The sequence below is a fragment of the Spermophilus citellus genome (assembly GCF_964194105.1).
Source record: "Spermophilus citellus genome assembly, chromosome: 2".
In the NCBI taxonomy this organism is placed as follows: Eukaryota; Metazoa; Chordata; class Mammalia; order Rodentia; family Sciuridae; genus Spermophilus; species Spermophilus citellus.
The window spans coordinates 173,776,684-173,802,746 of NC_138183.1; the positions used below are offsets into that span (position 1 = coordinate 173,776,684).

The following is a 26,063-nucleotide window of genomic DNA, read 5'->3' on the forward strand; positions in this document are numbered from 1 at the left end:
TGTTTGTTTGTTTCCCAAGTAGTTTTCAACAGTTTCTTTCCTAAATCTATACTGCCTAGGTAACCCAAATCTTCTCTTTCCTAGAGAACTGTAGTAGTTTACCTAATAGATCTGTTTCCTTCTGAGTACCACAACCCAGTCCATTTTTTAACAGATGTCAGAAATATTTTCCTAAAAGACAGTCATTTTACTATTACCCATTGTTTATATATGACCTGAAACCTCTTTAGTATGGCATTTATGATATAACTCTTGCCTATGTCTCTAGTCTTATTCTGTGACAAATTTTCAGGGGTCATATATAACATATAGTTCCCAAAGTGTGTCATACCTTTGTATTTGCTTTTCCTTTTGCCTGACATGTTGTGCATACTTAGACCTATCTATACTTTTCTAGTAGCCTGACACTTTCCTTCTTAAAATTCTATCTTATCTCGAAGGTTTTTTTGATCTGAAGTCCTTCAGGCGAAGTTAGGCATTCCTATTTTGGCCACAGCTGTTATAGTTCCTAATATGTATTATAATTGTGCATTCATATTTATTCTCTTCTCATTTTCTTGGGCTTTAGTTCAAAATTTTAATAGCATATTCAACAATTATGTTTTGTAGCTCTACATCTCCAAAGAAAGTGCCAAATATTTAAAAGCTTGTGTAGGAGCCTTTGTTGCCCAAGATTAGTGTCAAGGAATTTTACTTAATGTTTCCTTGAGGTTAGCACATATGCTTTATTTATCTTTGAACTTCTAGTACTTAGCTCAAGATCTTACAGGTAATAAGCCTATTTCATTAAGGATGCTATGACAAAAATCAAAGATTGGGTGAGTGAAACAACATTTTTATTTCTACAGTTCTGGTGGCTAAGAAGTCCTGGTGCCAACAGGTTTGGTGTCTGATGAGGGCCCACTTTTTGGTTCATTGTGAAGAACTGTCTTACTGTGTCTGGAGATCCCTGTGTTCTCTTTTGTAAGCGCACTATTCCCATTCCTAGGGCTCCAGCTTTATGACCTAATCATCTCCCAAAGGCTCCACTCCTAATATCATCATGCTGGGAGTTAGAGTTTTAATTTATAAATTGGGGGAGGGGGCACAAACAAATATTTTGTCCATAATAGCCTTAAAAAAATCTGTTGAGTGAATCAATAGTTCTTCTTATAAGAGTCATAGTATTAAATTTCATACTTTTTAAATTCTGCTTTGTGTTGACATTCAATTTACTCTTCTAAACCCAGTATTTCCTTTTCGTTCAAAGTTAATATTAAAGGTCTGATTAGATTCATGTTCAAGATTTTTTGTTTGTTTTTTGGAATATAGATATTTCCCTCATCTTTTTTATGGTATTTTAAATTGATGGAATGGATTCCTGTTACGTGGGATTACAAAGGAAAAATGCATATGCGATTTTACTAAACTTTCAAATTCCTCTCCATAGGGGTGTTTAGTTTTGCATTCTTATAACCATTTATAACCATTTTGAAACTACACGTTCCCTTAAACTCTGAATAAGTACACTGCCTAACTTGGATTCAAACCAACCTGATATATGAATTACAGTACTTGCTTTTCTCCTTTATGACTTGTATTTTGTCATCATTGTGTTTAAAAAGACCTTAAAACTATTCTGTCATTCTGTTTTCCATTGGAATAATCTAAGCCCTTTAATTGTTTTTATAGTCAAGCTAGTAGATGCTGTATATGAAGGCTTAATTTAAAACTCTGCTTTTCCCTCATACCAAGATAAGTACATTCACAGCATATTTTTGTTTGTTTGTTTCTCAAAAAAGACTAGTAGCTATCAAGCATCTCTATGGAGCAATATTAGAATGTTATGTAACTGAAATTGCCTCTAATAAGAATTTTACTTTCTAAAACTCTCAATTTTAATTTAATTCTTAATCTAATTTGGATACAATTTTAGTAGGTAATGCTTTCTAAAACTCAGGGTGAAGTTTTATTACACGGTACAGAAACTTTAGAAACTGTGTAAAAGCAAACTCTTTTTAATATTTCTATGGGATTTGATCTTATAATTAGTAGTATTAAAGTATATTGTTTATGTGTTAATAGGGAAGCATTGAGGTAGGTGGTTATTATGAGCTTACATTATCTCAGGTGTAAGATTTGTAGTCCTCTTCTCATTTTTTTGGGCTTTAGTTCAAAATTTTAATAGCATATTCAACAATTATGTTTTGTAGCTCTACATCTCCAAAGTGCCAAATATTTAAAAGCTTGTGTAGGAGCCTTTGTTGCCCAAGATTAGTGTCACAGGTTGCAATTTTATTACTGATTCCTAAGAAAATTGTACAAATATGGGAAACTTCAGGTACTATTTGTTTTAACAATGTAAGAAACTAAAGAAAGAATCCATGAAAAGTAGATTGATGTCCAGTACTATGTTTAACTTATTAGTTTAATTTATTCATGTTTCTAATAATAAGAGAACTTCCTTAATTTCAAAAAAATGCTCTTATTCTGTTTAAAGAAGAGAAAAAGGGATGCAAGGGGCTATAGCCAGACTTTTAAATCCAATTCAATAAATATTTGAGATTCTATTATTTTTACTTTGTTGTGCTATGACGCTACAGATACTGTGTTAGAAATTGATATATTAAGGTCAAATGTTGAATATCTCGTGATTTATTGAGTACTATAATGAAGCAAAAATTGGAATAGTTGTATAGATATTCACCATTAAAGTATGATTTCTACTGAATGCTTATTGCTTTTTGTACCAACATAAATTAAAAAAGAAATTATAAGTTGAACCATTGTAAAATGTGGAGCATCCACTAAATATGAAAACTTGACTGCACTTTGAACAGGTTCAGTTTTCTACTGAGTAATATTTAAGGGATTTTGTTACTAGCCAAGGGAAAGCTTGTTTAGAAACTTAGGTATACTGTGGTGCATACTTAATTCATTAGCTACCTTTTGCTATATGGATATACATTTTTAATTCTTCGTACAATTTAATCCTTTTAGTTCTGAGATGAGTCCCATTCATCTTTGAATATTTTACTGCTTCTACAAGAAACACTGCTAATTTCCACTATCTGCCATACTAAAGTTGAAGCACACAAAGATGAACAAAGGACTATTCCAGTCTGTTAGGAATTGGCTTAATAGGGGAGAGAGAAGATAAAGAAATTGCTGGCTACAGTTCTAATAAAGAAAATGCTTTTGAGTGGAAATGTTTGAGATTTTTGACAATCCATATGTATTGTTGAAGAAGGCTAAATTTTACAATGTAAATTAACAGAATTTTTGTGATACTCAAGTTACTCTACCCAGAAGGAAGGACTTGATAGCCTTGGTTTTAATAACTCAATTAAAAGCAGTCTATTCCTGAGTCTCAAGCTCTAAGAATGAGATGGGATTCCCAGTATGAAGGGAAATTTTGAGTGCTCTTTGAGGTATCAGTGAACTTCCACTCTCTGTAGTGCCTCTCTGAGCTCCTGATACTCAGTGGTTCCTTGAACCACTCTATCTCCAAATAAGCAGAAAGATATTGGTGTGATTTGGAAGATACTCAGCCTCAGTGCCATTGCCATTTTATGTTTCGAGATCTTTTCTTGCCAAATGACCTTGGATCTTAGTTTTTAATAATACTGCAAATTACAATACATGTTTTAATCCAGCATGGGATGTCACAATTTTTAAAAATAATCCTTTAGGGATGGGAGGAACAGTTGTATGTTCCAGATAATGACTGACATTTAAAGTTGAATTTCTTATAAAATTACACTCCATTACAATTAATCTAATTTAAAAACTATTCTTTTCTCCTGTAGGGTTAGAGAGTTTTTAAAGCAATTTTTTGTGTTCTTTTCCATTTGCTCTTTCCCTTGAAATATGCAATATCATTAATTTCTACAAAAAGTTCTATTACTTGAAATTATTTGCCAAGGAATAAATACATGGCACCTGCATTATTTCATAGCATTGAGCCAACATCTCTGTTCCTTTTTCAATATTTCTGACAAAATGGGACATCTACAAACAACAAAGTAGAGTCAACAACTAAAATATACTATTTGTATTTACAATTACAACTGGCTTTCTTTACATTTACAACCAAAATTTTTGTTTGGTCCATATGTTTCATGTTTAAGATATTTTGTCATTATGGTATATTCAAATGTTGAGGTTATTAAACTGTCTCTTAAGGATGTCTTTAAAAATTGTGAGGTTAATATGTTCAGACTAGTCAGATTACACTTTGCCAGAATTTTTTTAAGTCTCTTCTTTAAATGTCTCTATGGAAAATTAATTACACATTTTACTATTAGTATTCTTTTCTCCTATGGAGATAAATACATAAGCAGCTTTTACATTTTAATGTATACAAATGCACACTTTTTGCTTTTCCAGTTCCTAGTGGAATAAACTGAAGAAAAGTAAAGTAAACATTACATTTAATAATTTATTTTAAAGCATTATGTAGTTTAAAAATGCAGCAACTAATTCTAATCCGCAGTCACCCTTTAGGGGCAAGTAATTTGCTGATTATTCCTAAAGACTCATAATTTTAAGAGTTCCTAACTTCTAAGTATCTTCATTTCTATTGGGATTAATTTATATAAAGTGATCTAGTAAACTATTCAGCTATTGTCAAAATAAGTAATTTTCTAAATATAATTCAACTCTATCCTTTTCAGTGTTTTTTGTTTCCCCAGCAGATAATTACTGAATACACATTCTCAACTGATTATTTCAGCTGTATCTGAAAAAAACTTCTTTGTTAGCATTATTAAGATCACAAGTCTGGGAAAATAATCTTTTAGAACATAGAAATGACATATAGAAAGTATTTTATAACTAGTGTATCTTGATTGAAATGGTGGGATTTTTTTCTTGTGTGTGTGTGTGTGTGTGTGCACGCATTTGACATTGGGGGAAATGGGCAGAAGGAAAAATAAAACATACTTTATTTTGTATTGTGCTTTGCAGTTTTTACATTTTTTAGGTTTTCTCAAATCTTTCTAAATGGGGAAAGCTGAGGCCCAGAATTGACATTGTGAGGAGAAAATACTTCTCAGCATGAGAGAAATTCTTACATTGAGAAGGGGCTATAAAAGGATGACTTAAAAGATTTAGTTGGGAGCTGGGTGCAGTGGTGCACGCCTGTAATCCCAGCAGTTTGGGACATTGAATTGGGAGGGTCAGAAGTCTGAAGTCAGCCTAGGAAATTTAGCAAGACCCTGTTTCAAAATTTTTTAAAAAGGGCTGAAGATGCAGCTCAATGGTAAAGCACCCCCCCAGGTTCAATCTCCTGTACTGGGGCATGGGGAGCAGGGGAAATTCAGTTGGAAAAAGGTGATTACAGGGTTTGTCTGCTATATCAAGCTTCTTAGATAAAGATCCAAAGATAATCCTGTGAGTCTGAGCCAGGGTTACTGCTGAATATGGTGACTTTATAACCTGTAAAGGAAAGTGAAGAACAACAATTAGTTTAGGGGAAAAGATTGGTTTAAGCCTGATTTTAAGGTGCTAATGTTTCATCCAGATGATGTCACAAAATGCCCCAAAGACAAGACTTATGGGCAGAAAAAGGCTAGCTTGTTGGGCAAATATAGGAAATTTCAGAAGTCACATGGCATGTTCATTTTCATATTTCAAGCCCTTATTTTCCCCTCATCTGCTCCACCATCTTCCCAGTACTATAACTGTAACAAATTTCAGTAGAATTTTGTTTGTATAATGATGCAAGCCATGAAAGAGAAGCTCACTTGAAAGAGTGAACATAGGGGGAAGAAATGTGACAAAGAAAAATTATAATGGTTAGCTCTCAAACAGGTTAGTTGATTGGATGGTTCATGTGGAAGCTGAACACAGGGAGCATTGCACAGAAGGTGGTGATCTGAATTGTTTAAGAATAGAAGCCTGTGAGAAACTCAGCTATAATCTGAAGAATGTGCTTACATAAAAAGCAGAAATAGAATGGTGGTACCCATAGGTGGAGGTGAGGGGAGATAGGGAGTTGCTGTTAAATAGTGTAAAGTTTCAGTTATGCAGGATGAAAAAGCCCTAGAGATCTGCTATACAATCAAGTACTTACAGTTAACATCACTGTATTGTATGCTCACTTGTTAAAGGGTAGATCTCATGTGTTTTTTTTATAGAAAGATAAAGAAAGAGTCCTTGATACTTTCCTGGAGACTGTAGTATGAACAGGAATTGAAACAAAGATCCTGGGAACTGGTGGATTTTTTTTTTTCTTTTCCCAATTTGGCACTCTCTGGGTTTACTCTTGATTTGGTCCAGAACATTTCTACAGTTATGCTAAAGTTCTTGATCCTGGGATTGAATAGGAATGACCATAACTCTGTAGAGCTATAGTTTATCATTTCAAAAGGCATAAACATGCCTGAAGATGTGATTTAAGAAAAAAGAAAAACCAAAGGAAGATTCCGGAGCAGCATGTCCAGTAGAGAGCACTTTGCAGAGGCAGATAGAGATGTCAGCACCATCCTTTGGGAGCTGTACCACAGGTGGTTGTTGAAAACCTGAAGTATGACTAATGAAATTGAGAAATTTTATTTAATTTTAATTTAAATTTTATCATATGTGGCTCATGGCTCTCATATTGAACAACACGGGTCTAGAGACTTCAAGAAAGTTCATCAGAGTGTGAATGAAGTAGGAATGCAGTCCTTGGCATGGGATTTGAATTAAAAGTTAAGGAAAGGGTATGACTGGATCTCCAGTTTATGGTTTAAAATGAATCTTTTGGATATTGTGATGTATATTTCTTTTGTGTTTGAACCTAATGAATGTTAAAAACATACACAAATAGAGGTTGGCAAAATTTCTTTTCAAAGTACAATGAGTTGAGAGTAGAATTTATGAATTGCTTTGATCATATTTAAAAAATGTTTTTCATCATTATGAATATACAAAATAGTCATCCATCATGTACAGATGTAAAAACCAGGCTGATTATTTTAAAATTGATGCCATTGAAAAATACAATTAAGGAACCATACATGATGAAAAACTTTAAAATTAATTTTCTAGTCAATGAGTAAACAATTCTCTTAGGTCATTCTGCATAGTTTTCCTCCTGGACTGTTACCATAGCTTCCCAGCTGGTTTTTTGGTCTGTGGCCCATGTACTACCTCACCCCTAGAATTGTATTACTAAAAACACAAATCTAAATCACATCTCTGCTTAAGAATTTTTTACTACAAATCAACATGTAATAAAAGTTCTCAATCACACTTTTGAAATTAGTAGTGAAGAGAACCGATGAAAACAAAATTGTTAAAACATTTTTGTTAGTACATTGGCAATAAACAACAAGAAGGTTAAAGATACTTACAACTTAAATCCTAGTTAAATCTGCTTCTGGGAATCTTTCTAAAGAAACAATTTTAAACACCATAAAATATGCCCAGGAAATTGCTTTTCACATAGTAGTAGAGAATTTCTGAAATTTTATTTTCTATAGGGAAGCAAAGAAAAGAAATCTATTATCCTCTTATAAGTTCTTTTTCTCAATCAATCTATATTATGGTTACTTAGACAAGAAGTGCCAATACTGGAAATTCTGAATCCATTTTACATATAGACCTCTAGCATGCTTGACCAGTAAATTGAGACTTATTATCATCACTTTATAATCTAGATGCCATATTTTTTTCTAAAACATAAGCCATTTAAGGTTGTCATTATGTAATCTATTTATTTATTTCAGTTGAACCCTGAAAATATATGAAGAGTATGTGCTAAACTCATGAGGAATGGGACCATGTATTTCCTCCTTACCAAATATCCTCAAAGTCTATCACTCTCAAAAAAATTATTGAATGTCTTACTTTGTTAGTTTGTTTTGTAACTGCTGTAAGGGATTTTCGGTGTTTAAATAACTACTCGGTCTTTGGTAGTCTCTTTGATTTGTAAGGAACAAAAAAGACTTAAGTTACCTACCAGTAGAAAAGGAAGCATGAATATAAATGAACATGACTAAGTTTTACTTTTTCTAGGAACCCATAGAAACTGGTGCTTTTCCCTCCTTAGAAGCAGGTATCTCTTGATACCTGCCTGGTGTTTTTCATTTATTCCTCTCTGCCTCTTATTCTGAGTACTATTTTGTTTCTCTTCTGTAAGATGACATTGCTTTCACATAACTCTAGTACATAGTCCTAAGAGGAAAATTATTCTGCTAAGTACTGTCAACTCTAGGCAGAACTTTTACATCAAGGTTCCATGGGCTGCAGATCAGCTTCTATTTTGACTGGTAGGGATCTTGCTCTGGTCAGATGTGGCTGGGAGACCAGTTCAAGTGAAAGAGATACTGCATTTTCAGATAAGGAAATATCTGAGTTATTTTCAGCTTAGAAGTTTCCTTGGGAGGATTTGGTGATATCTGAAGCTTTATACACTATTTTCTAATAGATATGTGCTCCGTTATTCCTCAGTTTTTCCCACTCAGTCTTTTTTTTTTTTTTATTGGTTGTTCAAACATTACAAAGCTCATGTCATATCATCTTTCATACATTTGATTCACGTGGGTTATGAACTCCCGTTTTTACCCCAAATACAAACCCACTCAGTCTTTATTATCTTTATAAACCATGGCATAGTTCTTAGCTTTGTAGGACTTCTTTTTCAAAACCTTAGGATATTTTATTGTTAAAAAATTAAGTGGTTAGGGGGCTGTGGCTGTGGCTCAGTGATAGAGTGCTTGCCCAGCACGTATAAGGCACTGGGTTTGATCCTCAGCACCACATAAAAATAAATAAAAATAAAGGTATCATGTCCATTCACAACTAAAAAAAAAAAATTAAGTGGTTGGGTTGGGGATTGTGGCTTAGTGGTAGAGTGCTTGCCTGGCATGAGTGAGGCACTGGGTTTCATTTTCAGCACCACATAAAAATAAATATACGATTTGATGAGGTTTATTTTAATAATTAAATAGTCATTTACCCCTCTTTCTTCACCTGGCTAAGAAGGAATTAAAAATATCATAGGCTTCCTCAGACTATCCCTTCTTTAAAACATGCCTGTGGAAAAGGAAGCAATTCTTTGATTGGAATTTTCATGGCTTGCATATAATTACATATTTTGTATATAATTTAAATGAGGACACCAAAACATTGTCAAATTTAAACTTTAAAAAAAATTTAAAACTTAAAAAAAATCTACCACTTAGACATTTGACAATTGACAAGCAAGTAGAACAGTAAGAATTATAGTATTCTTCATTTCTTAAATCCAGTTAATCTCTGCTTCACCCAAGTTTTACATTTTTTCTTAAAGTTCAATAAATTTATATTGATATGTTCCTTGATATCTTATTCAGAAAAAAAACCCATAAGTCAGGTGATTGCTTTGTCAATTTGCTAGCAATCCTCTGAGTTTAAACATGTTCTTCAGCTTTCAGATTAATATCTAACAGAATACTCTTGTACTGGGATACTATCAGATACGATTTTATTATGGAGGTTAATGAATTTTCAGTGATGTAAAATATGGGCTAAAAATATATGGATGTAGAATATGACTGGGGTAAATGATATTTTGCTGAGCCTTACCATGCACCCAGCACTGTGGTCCTATTACCTTATCCACATAATGTCTCTCTGGATTTTCTTAATCGGGACCAAAAACTTATTCTGATTCCACATTATTCTATTGTTTATTTATTTATTTTAATACCTTAAGAATAAATATGTATCAACTTAACATTTCTTAGAAAAAGTCAATATTAATACATTAAACTTTTCTTATAGGATAAAAGAATAAGAGTATCTCAACCCTTGTCAAGAGGACCAAGTGCCTTTATTCCAGAGAAAGAAGTAAGTTTATCTGTTTAAAATTCATGAAATGTCATTTAAAATAACTTCATTTTATCAAAGAATATCTCTTCTCAATATGGAGATAATAATGTGTTTCACTCTTGAGCTTTTTATTCCTATGTCAGAAAACCACAGTGATGTTCTTTTCAACTTCACTTAGAAATCTAAGTGTGACTTATTAAAGTTAGGGAGTACTGAAAAGTTAAAAAGACAAAAAAAATTAACAATATTTTATTTGATATATAGAATCAAATAAAATATGTAGCTAAGAATAATAAAATTTAATACTAAATTGAAGGTTTTTGGTTTTAAAAAGTTTATTGTTTGATGTAAACTATACTCACTGTGAAATAACGTTTAGAAAAGATATTTTGAAATGAAAAAATGAGTTTCCTAACTAAAAATCTAAAATAAGATACATTTTGTTCTTTGATTGGAAAACATGTCACAGGATCTCCAAACAATTGTGTACCTTTAGTGAGGGTGGGGAGTCAAGATGGTAAATGCAAGGAAGAGGGTTAAAATGATATAAAGGAGATTACAATCAATACAAAGTCGGTGCCTATTTTGTTGGTATTGATCTCTTAAAAATAACAACCATCTGCAGGACTCTCTAGATTCCTAGATCACTCTTAGATATACTTAGGCTAAGAACAGTTTAAATCATTGATAAAGGAGTTTTTCTCTGCTTTAAGGAGTTATTCATGCATACCAAATATAGTTATCATATATTCAGGTTCACTGTTTACTATTTGCATAGACATATTTTATCTTAAAGCAATAGGATTATTCCTTTATTGTTCTGAAATTAGTCAACAAATAACGAGTACCTATTATATGCCAGACATTGTTTTAAAGAGACTAATAGAATTAAAATAAAACCAGATCATTGCCAGAGTCAGCAGTTCTTTATCTTCATCTCACATTTTTAGTGACCTTCTCATTGAATGAAAATTTAAAGTAACAGTAAACTTTCCAGAGCTTGGTGACAATAGCCAATCTAGGTGGTGGCCAGCCTTGTCTATAGGCTGGCCACCACCTAGATTGGCCAGGCTGCCATGTGTATTCCTGTTTTCCTCATGTCCAGAGATTGCTTAATACATATAAAATGCTTCCAAAGCACATTTTCACAGTATATATTTGAAGCTATTCTGGTTTTTCAGGATCTATTGCATCACATCAATTTATTAATGTATCTTAGGCATCCAGTTAGACTTAAGAAATGTCTGCTGGAAAAAGCAAATTAAAAAACAACAAATATTCTATCCCTAACTATGTATGGTTCATCTAGATCTTTTTATATTTTTAACTATCATCTTGATTCCTATAGTTGACAGAGTAGGAGAAAGTGGGCAGTTGAAGGTTAACTGAGCTTCAGTGAAACTGCCTTTTTTTTTTTAACATAGTAAATTAGTATTTTTCAAACATAGTCCTTTGATTTTTAATTTCCCTCAGTCATTAGTACCTCTGTATAATTTGTTCTTATTTTTCAGAAAAAAATTATGTGAAGCTAGCACTGAAGAGTAAGCAGAGTTTCTTGATAACAGTGTGAATCTTTGAAAAGACTATTACTTTGATCTCTAGGAGATCTAGATTCCAAACCAGATTTTGCTATTAACTAGGTGCATGAACTTGAATTTCATCTAGACTCTGTTTCCTTATCTCTAAAATAAGAAACATATTCATCTTAAGTCTAGAAAAAGTCTAGAACTGTAATTCTAAATACATATAAACAATGAACCAATACTAGAATTATGCATTATATGTTCATCAGTTCTGAGAATGAGTCATCTTTCCACAAGGTATTAATAAGCTATTCATGCCTTCAGAGCCAGTTCTTGGTGTAATGCCCAAACTCTTATTGTATATAAAACTATATAAGTAATCTACTTTTCAGAAAGCTCTTTGGATTCATTAAGATAAAGCCTGTCCATTTTACTAACTTAACTTGTTTTTAGTAATTAAAATTTTAGGCTCAAACTACCAACAAGAGAATTCTTATGACCTTACTAACTTTTTATTAACACTTTCCTAGAAACTATCATATGTTTCTATGCCCCGTAAAAGACTTCAGAAAACTTTTTAGATGTTAAATAACAAAAACAAGCAAAGAATGATTTAAAATTATTTGTTTAAAAGTAAGCAGGGTCCCAGCTGCTCGGAGGGTGGAGACAGGAGGATTGCTAGTACAAAGCCAGCCTGAGCAACAGCAAGGCACTAAACAATTCAGTGAGACCCTATCTCTAAATAAATGCAAAATACAGCTGGGGATGTGTCTCAGTGGTTGAGTAACTCTGAGTTTAATCCCTGGTTACCCACCCCCAAACACACACACACAAAATAATAATGTGATTGTCTTCACAAGCTGATGAGATTAAATTATAAATTTATGTAGTCAAATGCTGCTCCCTTTGCCTCACCACAAATTGGTGTGACAATGGCCAGGCAAGTGGGCTCTGAAAATCTGCCTAATATACGCCTAGCAAAGCAGATGGAAGCTTTTTTTCTTCAATTTTATAGCTGTATATTTAATGTTTGATGATTTAACATTTGTTGTTTAATAAATTGTGGCACCAGAGCCAAAAATGAATGGAACTTTTTAAAAAATGCTATGATGAGCAACTGCATAATTTCTCTGTCTGCAAATAGTAAATGAATATTCATTTGCTTCAATAGTAGCAAAATTTATGTAAACCAAGGATATGTTTACATCACAATAGCTCTTTTGTGGTTTTCTTTGTTATAGGTTGTCCAAGCAAACACAGTGGATGAACGAACAAACTTTCTTGTGGAAGAATATTCTACATCTGGTCGTTTGGACAACATTACTCAGGTCATGAGTTTACACACTCAGTACCTGGAGTCTTTCTTGCGGAGCCAGTTTTACATGTTGCGCATGGATGGTCCCCTTCCTCTACCATACAGGCACTACATCGCCATAATGGTAAGTGCCCATTTTCCTAGTTTTTCCTATTTTCATGTGACATCTTCCCCTTTTCTTCCTACCTTCTAAAAGCATATCTGTGTTTGTGTGTACATGTGCATGAGTGCACACACATCATATATATGCAGAAAACTAAGTATAACTTTATGGACATAAAAATTGAAGATGCCTATTGCTTTCTGAACACCAAGTCCTTTGGATACATTTGGGGTACTTTAAGCCACTTAATATATTGAATGTTTTTCATTTAATTTTCAGTAAAATCATTTTACGTATTTAATCTCTTATTGTTCAAGATGTTCCTAGGGTCTAAAATAATATCTCATAAGTTTTGTTTTTAAATGAATGATGACACTTCTATCGTTCTTGTTATACACTAATTAACTAGCTAATGTTATTGGCAGGTGATGGGTGTCATGGAGGAGAATTATAAATTTGGATAACAAGCAGTAAGCATGAGAAAAGTAGAAAGAATAATGCTATAGTTGGACTGCTAATGGAGAAAAAGGAGAACATGATGCAAGTTTTATATGTTTGGAGAGGTTAGGGGAACAGCTGGGCTGACAGAAATAGCAGAGCTAGCCAGGATTTAGTAGATTAGTGTTTACCAAGTGTGATTTGATTATCTTTTTTTATATTCTCACTGAAGTTTTGAACAATAACAAAAAGAATTCTGTGTTTTATTGAATAATGAACTTGACTAAGATGATAATTTTAATTTTTCAGCTTTGGTGACATTAAGGCTGAAAAAGCAGACTTAGAATACTCACAAACTAAGAGAGAACCCAGACATAGAAAATGGAAAGAAAAAAACAATACTAAAAAAAATACTATTTTACTGAGAAGTATCCCTAAGGCAAGGAGAAGTCAAAAGTCTGATTTACATGAATTATACTAAGTTGTTGGCCACTGAGACTGATTTTGACTACATAGAAAGGAAACAATCAGCAAGTTCAGTGTCATCTGAGTAGGACAGTGTAGATAGATGTGACTGATATTATAGCTGTGTGTGTGTGTGTGTGTGTGTGTGTGTGTGTGTGTGTGTGTGTGTTTTCTGACTTGAGCACTGTCTTATCTAGGCTAGTTTCAAAACTCCTTGGTTCAACCAGTCCTCCTGCCTTAGACTCCCAAATAGCTGGGACTATAAGCATGCACCACTGCGCTTAGCTCACAGTTATCATAAAGTGAATAAGAGAAGTACTCAATTAGTATGAATTCTGAATTGTTAGAATATAAGTTAATAAAATGTTATGGTGTTATTTTAAATAAGAATACAGTATATGTTTATACTGAAATGGGTATGTATTTCCTTAAAATAGCTAGAAAGTGGGCTCTGGGTTAATCAATATAAACTTCTGGATGAAGAAGTAATTGGCTTCATGTGATAATTATTTGCTTTTACAAGTACATATCAGCTTAATATATTGATTCAAGAATCTATTGCAGCAGTATGATAAACATTCTGAAAGAAGATTCTGTAATAAAAGAGTTGTTAGCTATAAAAACCATTAACTCCATCTGAGTTGTTCATAAATAGTTGAATGAGACTCTATTTTGATTTTTTTTAACATCAAATTCTTTTCTTTGTGCTTTAGGCTGCAGCTAGACATCAGTGTTCTTACTTAATAAACATGCATGTGGATGAATTTTTAAAGACTGGAGGTATTGCTGAATGGTTGAATGGTTTGGAATATGTACCACAAAGACTGAAAAATCTTAATGAGATAAATAAGCTGCTAGCACACCGACCCTGGCTGATCACAAAAGAGCACATTCAGGTACTGAGCATTTCTTTGAAATAAAAAGGAAGTTTACTAATGATTCTGAGTTAATTTTTTGGTTGAGTTTTTTCTTAAGACTTAATTTTAACATTTGCATATTAGGAACTTGAAAAGAAAAAAAAAACCCAATAAATTAATCTGTGAAGCAGTGGTAAATTTAGGAAGTCAGTGGGTTTACTTTAAGTACAAATGAATACTTATCCTCCTTAAGTAGTGACTAATTAGCTTGTACTAGAACTTTGGTGAGCAGTAGGAGAAAAGTTGGCTATATTTTCAAGCAGTAGATAGAACAAAGAAACTATAGAATCATGACAGGATGCCTGGGTTCTAGGGTCTTTGTTATTCACAAGTTTATACCCTTTAGCAATTTCTATAGACCTCAGTTCTCCCCTTTGGTAATGTGAGGGGTCTAGATTAAATAATTCTAAATTCTTTCTAGTAGTAGTAACATTTCATCATTTTAAGATTCACAAAAAATAATTTTGCAAATAAAAAATGATTTGCCAGCTGGTATGTGAATACTTAAATGCCTCCAGAAACTAGAGCCTAGATGAGAAATAGAGTTGTTGTGATTGAATAAGAGCACTTGAATTTCAAAAGGAGTTTCCATCAAAGGCCAACAGGGTGAGGTCATTATACAGTATATTTAGCACTTTGCTTGGTACATGGTAATTATTAAATAAATAGGAGCTGTCATTTAAATTATTATCCGTAGAAGCATTAGTTATTTAAACCCCTGTTTCTAATGCATTAAAATGTTCTTTTTTTTGTTATCCTATTGAACCATATTTTTATTGGTTATTTGCCCAGTTATTTAACCAAATGTAGCGTATGTCAATCTGTATACTCTTAGATTCTGAGGATCTTTCTGGGAATCTGTGAACACAATGCTATCCTAAGGCTTATGTTCTGATTTGATAGCACATTAGGAAATTAATTAACCATTGTTCTTATGTTATATCTTACTTTGTGAAATACTTTGGAGGGCTAAGAAGATAAAGACTTTGCCCCTGGATGTGCTTGGAGCCCAGGGGAGAAGAGTCAGAGGGTAATGACAGTAATCTTACCAAAATCATGTTCAAATATATGGATAAAGAGAATAGGATCAGAATGTTTCTTAAAATAGGTGACATTTGAGCTAGGTCTCAAAAAAGTGGAGGTTTTCAAGTAGAGTATGCATGTATGATTTGTGAGAAGAATAGCTAATACATTCAGGTTATTGAAGTATAGGGATATATATGTAAGGTAAGGGATGGGAAATGGGAAGAATTGGGATAATATTGTATGACCCATTAAATTCTATATTATTATAGAATTTATGTTTTTATCCTCAGAAAGTTATGGTCTTCAAAGTTATGTTACAGTACCTCATGGGGTAGGGAGACAGTCCTTCAAAACATTAGAAAATATGTGTGTTCATATATTGTTATCTTTAAAAGATTTCTTGGTGTATTTTGTACTATTATTACAGTGCATATATGTATCTGTTCTAAATAAAATATAATTTATAAGTATATATTTATAAAATTAGGGGTTGGACCCTTTAATTGTCACTGTCAGAAATGTATATGATCAAAAGAGATCACTGTATTAGACAATTGAGATCATTAAAGGTATTTGTTCCAAGTTATAATATAAACTTATTTGGTGATGTAGAAGGTAAATTACAAGTGGTAACAGACTAGAAGCTGACTACTCAGTACTATACTTAAGAGCTGACTTTTTTTAAAAAAAAAGTCATGTTAAGATAAAGAGAAGGAACAAGACTATAGTAATTATTCTACATGAAAATAAGCAAGACCTGGTAACTGGCAGAATATGAAGATGGAGGAAGGGGGTAGGGGAGGAAAATGACTCTGAGGTTCATGAAATGAGCATTTATAGGACTGAGAAGATTATTAACACCCACAAGGTTATGTCCAGTTAGTAAAGGAAATACAGGTCTATAGTTCAAGATAAAAAAGGGTGGATTAGAAGTAAAATCCAATAGTTATGAACTGTCCATTCAGGTCTTAAGATACTGTACAAGGAAAGAAGATTGTGGATGGACCAGGGCAAGCCAACATTTTGAAGGCAAGTAATAACAATGAGGGCTGGCTGTGAGTGAGAGAAAGATCCATCTCAGCGTAGAAAAGGTATAATTATTGTAGTCAGGAGATGAATTTCAGGAAGGGAGGAAGTGAACAAAGTAAACTCTGCAAAGACCAAACAGGACACAGACTAAAATGAAATAGTCAGATTGGGCCATTTGAAAGGTCATCATGTATGACTTTAGTAAATGTAATTTTAGAAGTTTGTTGGAAAAAAATCAGATTATAGTGAATTTATAAAGTAGAAATGAATGTGAGGAAGTGAGAAATTACAGATGATGAATGTTGGCTATATTTTCAGGTTTAATGATAATCCTGCAAAGATTGGCCAAAGCACTGTAAATTCTACCAGTGATTTTCAAAAGTTCTTGGCAGTATTATAAAAATATCATAAACATATTAATACTCTTTATCCTAAAAATCCTATTAGGAAATGTTTCCAAAACATGAACAAAAGTGTAGCATGAGGAAACTATTTATTATAGCAAAAAATTGAAGCAATTTAACTAATAGTACAGGAATGGAGAAATAGTCATGTATATGTTTTCATGTATCATGTAGGCATAGACTTAAAAACTCATATGACATTGTAGCTCCATGAAAAGTCAACATGTCAAAATATCAGATTTGAAAAGCATAGAAATAGATGTTTATAGTTTTAACTTGTAATCATGACTATAAAAAAAGTAAAAGTTCTATTAGTGTGGTAGAATTTTAAGAATTTAACTGATCTTTTCCATTTCTTTTTCCTGAGCTTTTATTAATATATTAAATTGTGTGTGTGTGTGTGTGTGTGTGTGTGTGTAGGTGTGTATTTTGTTGAACAATAGAGAGCAAAGCAAAAGAAAGCAGTTTTTTTTTTTTCTGATTTAGCAGTGAAATGAGCCAAATGAAAGTGAAAGGAAGGAAAAGGAAACCCACACACCTCCCACACACAAACACACACACGGGGTGGGAGGAGGCATACATGTGAGTGAATGTGTGAACTGATGGGAAAGAATCCCTGGTGGATTTACTGATGGAATTCACTCCTAGAGAAAATGGGGGGGGGGAAGGAATTACTATTTCTAATGGCTTTAATTTATCATTCAGGTGGAGCATTGAGTAAAAAAGCATATGCTTTTATTCAAATGTAAGGGAGTATTCTACAGTCTATCATTGGCTATAGGATCTTTATTGGAGGGTATCCAAAGGATATCTAAAAGCTGACTTGCTAAGTTGGATTTTTCAGGTGATTTTGTGGGATATAGTTTCCAAAACCTCAAAAAGTGAATGGTTTTGCTATAAGATCTTTAAAGTTTCTTCTAACTGTAATGTTCTTTGATTCCATGAAATATCTCATTAAAATAACATAAGGTATAAAAGGCTTTGGAAGCAGTAGATGGATCATGTAATAAGGCATTTAGAAGAAGCTATAACATAATTATATTATTATGTATGAAAGTTATTAATGTAACATTGTTTGACCAAAGCAGAATCTAGAGCCTGTGAAAAATTTTAAATTGAGTTTTAAATACATTACTATAAATAGGTATATGAAACCTGTTAGATTTTCTGTGCTTTTTAAAATTGCTTTGTAGTATTCTATAATTTTCATATTTACTCTGATTTGCTTTCTCATTTCAGAAACTTGTCAAAACTGGAGAAAATAATTGGTCTCTGCCTGAGCTGGTACATGCTGTGGTCCTATTGGCACATTATCATGCTTTGGCAAGCTTTGTTTTTGGTAGTGGCATCAATCCAGAAAGAGATCCAGAAATTTCCAATGGATTCAGGCTAATATCAGTCAACAATTTCTGTGTTTGTGATCTTGCTAATGACAACAACATAGAAAACGCATCCCTTACAGGCAACAACTTTGGGGTTAGTTTTCTTAATTATGTTTCTTTACCATTTTTGCTTTAAATTTTTTAATGTTAAAAATGTCTAGAGATATTTTCTGACTAAATAGGATATCATATACTTGAAATATTTTTGCATAATTTTTATTACTATAAAACTTTAATACCTAAAGTTCTGATTTGTCTTCAAGAGGCCTTTTTAAAGCAAATAGATAAGATTAAAAATCATAAAAACTAAACACTGATGGATTTTAGAGATTATAGGCTTTTTAAAAAAATATCTTTAGTTATAGATGGACACATCACCTTTATTTTATTTATTTATTTATTTATTTGTATGTGGTGCTGAGGATTGAACCCAGTGCCTCACACATGTTAGGCAAGCACTCCACCACTGAGCCACAACCCCAGCCCCTAATCATAGGCTTTTAATTTAGATCCTTTACATGCCCAATTTCAAAACAATGTATCTGTTTCTATAAGATGCTGGAACAGTTAACAGAAAATATATGAAAGCAGAAAGTAGAAAATTTAAGGATGCCTCATTTTTCAATAAATTATAATATAATTTCATATATACCAAATGCTGTAATTCTACATTTAAAAATATATATCTATATGCACATGTATATATGTACTTGTAAACTTTTTAACTGAATCCGTCATGTGTTTCTCTTTGTAGTTAGTGAAAAACTCACTTATGACTTTTTAAAAATAATTTTAATAAAAAATAATTCATATATCATCCATTTCACCTATTTAAAGTAATCCAGTAGTGCTTAGTGTGATCAGAGTTGTACATCCATCACCATAATAAATTTTAGAATATTACTATAACATAAAAAAGAAATTCCAGGGGAGGGAAGGAAGGGGAGGGGTCATGGGGGCAGGAGAGATGGTAGAATGAGATGAACATCATTACCCTAGGAAAATGTATGGCTACTCATATGGTGTGATTCTACATCATGTACAGCCAGAGAAATGAAAAGTTGTGCTCCATTTATGTACAGTAAATCAAAATGCATTCTGCTGTCATGTGTAACTAATTAGAACAAAAAAGTAATTCCATAATCATTAGTAGTCATATCCCATTTCTCTCCTCTGCCCCATCCTTCCCTAATTCTGAGCCCCTGGCAACTACTTATCTATATTCTGTCACTACATATTTTCCAATTCTAGACACATTTTTAAAAATGTATCTAATTGTAATTACTTATAATTTGACAAACATCTCTCCTACAATCTTAATAAGTGTGCCTGACCCACTATACATAATAGAGTGACTGGAAGATGAAGATGTTTACCAGAAAAATTTTTCATATTAATAGCATCTGACATTATCTTATGTGGTTCCAGATTGTGGATTCTCTAAGTGAGCTAGAAGCCTTAATGGAAAGGATGAAAAGGCTTCAAGAAGAAAGGGAAGATGAAGAGGCATCTCAGGAAGAAATGACCACGCGATTTGAGAAGGAGAAGAAAGAAAGTCTTTTTGTGGTCTCTGGAGATACTTTTCATTCATTTCCTCATTCAGGTGCTTCTCCCCACCACCACTGTCTTTTATTTTTAGTTGTTTGTAGAACCTTACTGAATGATCTTTAGTATTTTTCATATGAGTATGTAAAAATAACTGTTACCATCTTCCTTTAATTTAGTTTTGCTCTTCTACTTTGCCTATTATTTGCCCTTTTAGGCGGTGCATCTTTGAATGTATAGTTATGTATCACTTTAGAATGACAATATGTTCTGATAAATGCATTGAGGGAACATTGTAGAGTATACCTACGTAAACCTAGGTGGTGTAGGTCAGACCCTTGAGATGGCCTCTTAATGCAAACAAGACATAACAGTAAACATGAGATGTATGAGGTTACTACCAGCATAACATGGCATACTGTTTTGTAGTAAGCTCTTTTTACAAGTAGGAGTATACTCAAAAGTAACAAAAAACACAGTGTAGTATATAACCCATACATAATTGTGTATTTGCTGTACTTTTATATGACTGGCAGTACACTGGATTTGTTTACATCAGCATCACCACAAACGTCAGAAGTGCACTCCAATATTGCCATAACTACATCAAAGGCAATCAGCTCCATTATAATCTTATGGTATCACCTTTGTAAATGTAATACATCCTTAACAAAAATCTTACCATGAAGTATTGGGACTATATTTCAGATTCAGTTGGGACAAACTTCTAGGCTTGTTGTCTGCATTCTATCTTGGATAAAATATTATTTAAAGCAAACCAATCATTTATAAAGTTAGATAGGAATATTTAATTCATTGTACTTTTGTGACTTAAAAAATAAGTGAAATTCTGTTTTAATAGGTAAAGTTTTAAAAATTCATTGCCATTTTTGTGGGTGGCATATGTGGGGGAGGATCATTCTCTCAGTTACTTTTCCAGATTAGTTCTAAAATTACATTATACTTGCATTCTTTGGAATTTTTTAAAAATGTATTTTTTAGGTCATTGTCTTATATTGAATTTGGAAGAATTCATTTTGTATTGAAAGCTAGAATTCCTGTCTTAAAAATGAACTTTGTATTGAAAAAATATTCATTTTGTATTGAAAGCTAGAATTCCTGTCTTAAAAATGCACTTTGTATTGAAAAAATATTCATTTTTGTATCGAAAGCTAGAATTCCTGTCTTAAAAATGCACTTTTTCTAATACTCTATGAGACTTTGAAATAGAAAGGAAACTTTTCAATTTTAACTCCAAAGGATATTGAACACCACATAGTAAATTTTATTAAAATACCATAAACTCTCAACCCAAAGCTGAAACTCTTAGAAGTCATAATTCTTCATAACATTTCTTTTTAAAATAGAAATTACTGTGTTAAGGCTAGGCTTGTCAATCTTAATTTTGGAGAATTGTTTTGGCTTTAACTTTTTACTGCCAAAAATGCATTGATCTATAACTTTGAAAAGTTTACAGAAAGAACAAGAACCCTTTTCATGATTACCCCTAAAAAAAAAGTTCAGGAGTAGAGTATTCCTGGATTCGTTCCCTAGTGTTGAAAAAAAACCCAAAACACTAATGATCTTTTTTCATGAAAGATTTTTATCTACCCTATTGGATAGCCATTTTAATTCATTTACTTCATTGAAGGCTACTATAACTGTAAATCAGACATTTACTCAACAGGAAATCCCCCAAAAAAGAAACCTATTGTTTTGGTTTAATATTTATTTGTTGAGTACCCAACATAGTCTCAGTGCTATGGTAGGAACTAAGGTTTTAAGACTAAATAAGACATGATTCCTGCCTCAGGGAACTTTTATGCTAGTGAGAAAAGGAGAAATAATTATAATACACAGTAGAAAGTGAAAAATCTGGGCATAGAAGAGAGCGATGAACCCAAACATGGTAGGGAAAGAGCATGGACTGATGGGAACCTAGAGGAGAAAGAGTAGTAGTTCTTTTGACTCTTAAATGTCTTGGGAGTTGAGTGTGAGGAAGCCAAGCAGTGGCTGAGTGTGGCAGGGGCACAAGAGGACTCCTGAGGTCAATAACATCCAGACCTGAGGAAAGGCATGATGATAAGGAAACAGGATGCAGCATATGGGAACAGTACTTTTATATTTTTAGGACATAAATCATGAGGTAGGCAGTAAGAAGAGGAAGTTGGTTAGGTAGATATCAGCCTTATCATAATGGCCTTTCTAATCTTGAGCATGTAAGCTTTCATGTTTGGACATTTTGACCTGACATGTTTGTAAAACATCCACTCTAGAGACATCCAGCAGTGTTTCTTCAACTGCAGTGTGCTCAAGAGTCACTGGGTATCCTTGGGATGCAGATGTTTTCAGTCAGTCTGGGTGGCCCAAGAGACCACATTTCCATGAAGCCCGGGAGTGATGTCAGTGCTACCAATCTGTAAACTGCACTTGAAATAGCACAGGAGATGAGGAGAGGGTTACAACCTTCATGAGAATTTTTGGAAATTATCAGCATGTAACTCAGGGCTAAAATCAAAGTTGATTATAGAAACCCAGGGAGAACAAGCAGAGACAAAGGAAAATAATGAAGCTGGGATGAACCTTCTAATAAGCCAGTATTTTAAAATGTAAACATTCTTATTAAGATTAGTAATATCTGTTTGCTTTCAGACGTTAGTTTTTAAGAACTTCTTTAAGATAACTAGAGCTTACCCAAGGCCAACATCATTCTAAATGGCAAAAAATTGGAAGCATTCCCTCTATAAACTGGAACAAAACAGGGATGCCCTCTTTCACCACTTCTATTCAACATAGTCCTTGAAACTTTAGCCAGAGCAATTAGACAGATGAAAGAAATTAAAGGGATACACATAGGAAAAAAAGAACTGAAACTATCATTATTTGCTAATGACATGATTCTATACTTAGAGGATCCAAAAAACTCCACCAGAAAACTTCTAGAATTAATTCAGCAAAGTAGCAGGATATAAAATCAGTACCCATAAATCAAATACATTTCTATAAACCAGTGATGAATCTGCTAAAGAGAAATTAGTAAAACTAATCCCATTTAAAATAGCCTTAAAAAAATACTTGGGAATCAACAAAATAGGTGAAAGATCTCTACAATGAAAGCTACAGAACACTAAAGAAATTGAAGAAGGCCTTAGAAGATGAAAAGATCTCCCATGCTTTTGGATAGCCAAAATTAATACTGTCAAAATGGCCATACTACCCAAAGCACTATACAGATTCAATGTGATTCCAATTAAAATCCCAATGTCATTCCTTATAGAAATAAAAAATGCAATTATGAAATTTACTTGGAAAAATAAGAGACTTTTACATTAAGAGATAATGCATTGAAAATGCTATTGGTAGTGTTTCTATTCATTTTAACAGAGTGCTGAAGCACAAGGAGAATACAAAGTGGTTATGGGTTTGGGGTAGGAATAAGCCTAGAATTTCTTTTTAGAGAATTGAAAGCCACTTAAAAACTTCAGGTCAATTTAAGTAGTTTAATGTTTAGACATTAAACTACTTTTCCACATCATCATATATTAATTCACATTGAATTTCTCACTGACATTTAGTATTGACAGGAGTATTAATAACTTATAGTAAGTTTATTATGAATAAATTTATTCATTTCTTTAGTTGACATTTGTTTTTGTATTAATGAAGCAAAAATAGATATTAAGAGTATAGCATAATAACTGGCATTCTAGTAATTACTCAACAAAGTTTATTCTCTTTATGTGTAATAAAGAAGTTTTAAAATTCTTATTTTAATGAGAATTTTTGGGGATTAAATTTTTTATTTGTCCTTTTGAGATTTACAGACATAGACTGTATTTTGACATATTATACATACATGGAGTGTAACTTCTCATTCTTGTAGTTGTACATGATTGTGGAGTTTGATACTGGTTGTGTATTCATATGTGAACAGAGGAAAGTTATGTCCAAGTCATTCTACTGTCTTTTCTATTCACAGGCCCCTCCTTTTCATCATTCCCCTTTCTTCATTCCTCTTTGTTTAATCCAGTAATTTTCTATTCCCCCCCCCTGCCCCCCATGTGTTAGTATCCACATGTCAGAGAAACATTCGGCCTTTGGTTTTTTGGGATTGGCTTATTTAACTTAGCATGATAGTCTCCAGTTCCGTCCATTCACCAGCAAATGCCATAATGTCCTTCTTCTTTATGACTGAGCAATACTCCATTGTGTATATATGCCAAAAAAAAAAGTTTTAATCCATTTATCTGCTGAAAGGCAGACACCTAAGTTGGTTCCATAGCTTAGCTATAAACATGGATGGGGTCATGTCACCATAGTGTGCTGATTACAAGTCCTTTTTAACAAGATATATCTAAAGTTGAATAGCCTTTCCTACTATTATGAAGCACACTGGCTGGGCATGGTGGTGGTGCACACCTGTAATCCCAGCAATTTGGGAGGCTGAGACAGGAAAATTGCAAGGTCAAGGCCAAGCCTCAGCAACTTTGTGAATCCTTATCTCAAAATAAAGAGTGAAAAGGACTGGGGATGTAGCCCAGAGGGGTAAAGAGCTCCTGGGTTCATTCCTTAGTGGAAAAAAAAAAAAAAAAAGAACTCCAATAATTCTATGACAGCAACCTTAAGAAAGGAAAAAACTTAGGAAGAAAGAATACTTATTGTTGGGATTGTTGTGAAATAGCAAATATTAAACATAATGAAGTGTCCTATTCATTAGTCTAACAATGTTTCAGAAGAATTACTATAATTGCACTTATTTTTTAAACTTCCCCAAATTTTGACTAGATAAGAATTATAGTTTTTACTATGCTTCAAAACTTTTTATTAACTGTATTTAAAATTTATTATTTATTAAATACGAAAAATATTTAATATTAATTAAAATACTAGTTAAGAAAATATGCTTACATAGGAGCTTATTTTTTTCTTTAATTTTGGGAAATATATACTTATTTTCTAGAGCAAAAAGAAGAAAATGAAGCTCATGCATTCCATTTTAATGGTTGAAATCAGGAAAAAGTAATTAAAAATACAGACTAAAGTAAAAAAAAAAAACAAAACAGTGAATTAGGAACTGGGGATGTGGCTCAAGTGGTAACATGCTCGCCTGGCATGCGTGGGGCGATGGGTTCCATCCTCAGACCACATAAAATAAAGATGTTGTGTCCACCGAAAACTGAAAAATAAATATTTAAAAAACCAGTGAATTAGAAGATGATTATCTTCAAGCTAAATTAATATGCATTGAACATTTAAATTTTTCCAGTGGTAAATTTTTAATATCATCAACTATGTAGTTGTCACCTGTCTTAAAATGTTATTATTGTCTATCTTCCTGACTGCCAGTTTGGTACTAGTCTACTCACAGTCTTATTAAAGCAAGTTATTTACTTCACGTGTATGTTTTTATTTTCATGTGCTCAGAAAAAATGAACACACATTGCGTGTAAAGCTCAATGAATGTTCACAAACTGAACCCTCCTGTTTAGCACCCAGTTGAATAAAAAGAATGATAGTGTCATTCAAAAGTCCACTCTCCCCTCCCTGGAGCTTCTTTCCTGACCCTTTTCCTTATAACATACCACATTGTAAGCTAAAAACAAACTTTATTGAACTGATTTTTACTGTGAATAGGTCAAGATGAAACAATATGTAATTTAAGCACAGTTTATCTTAAATCTAAAATGGTCTTGTACCTTCATCTCCTCTCCTTCGTCACATCCCCTTTATCACCTGGAGAGAACAAAAGGATGTTTAAACTTTATATTCACAGGCCCATCCTATCTTCCATTTCTAAATTAGTAAAATTAGTGTATTAGTCTTTTGCTACTATTGTTTAGACTTTTTAAATTTAGTCAATTTTTTGCCTGGATAACTAGAGTTAAATTTAATTCCCAGAATTTAGAAATGAAATTATATAAAATATCTGCTGCTGAAGTTTTGAATATGAATTTAAGCCACATAGTCAATATTGTTAATTAATTAATGTTAATTAATTAATCAACATTAATTAATGTTAATTAATTAATCATTAATTAATGTTAATTAATTATTGTTAATAAATTAATGATAAAGCTAAAAAGTAGTGGAAAATGGGGTTCTGTTTTATTATCTTATCCAGGTTCAATATCCTTAT

General features: G+C 32.7%; 1 protein-coding gene across 1 annotated transcript in view; it reads left to right on the forward strand.

Moving 5' to 3' along the window:
- The window catches only part of SESN3 (sestrin 3), a 72,606-nt gene that overhangs the window by 25,098 nt on the left and 21,445 nt on the right, over positions 1–26,063 (forward strand). Inside the window, exons 2-6 of the mRNA XM_081279317.1 lie at positions 9,733–9,798; positions 12,545–12,742; positions 14,338–14,520; positions 18,240–18,476; positions 19,811–19,985. Of these exons, the coding sequence (XP_081135443.1) occupies positions 9,733–9,798; positions 12,545–12,742; positions 14,338–14,520; positions 18,240–18,476; positions 19,811–19,985 (859 nt within the window). The remainder of the gene's footprint in view (positions 1–9,732; positions 9,799–12,544; positions 12,743–14,337; positions 14,521–18,239; positions 18,477–19,810; positions 19,986–26,063) is intronic.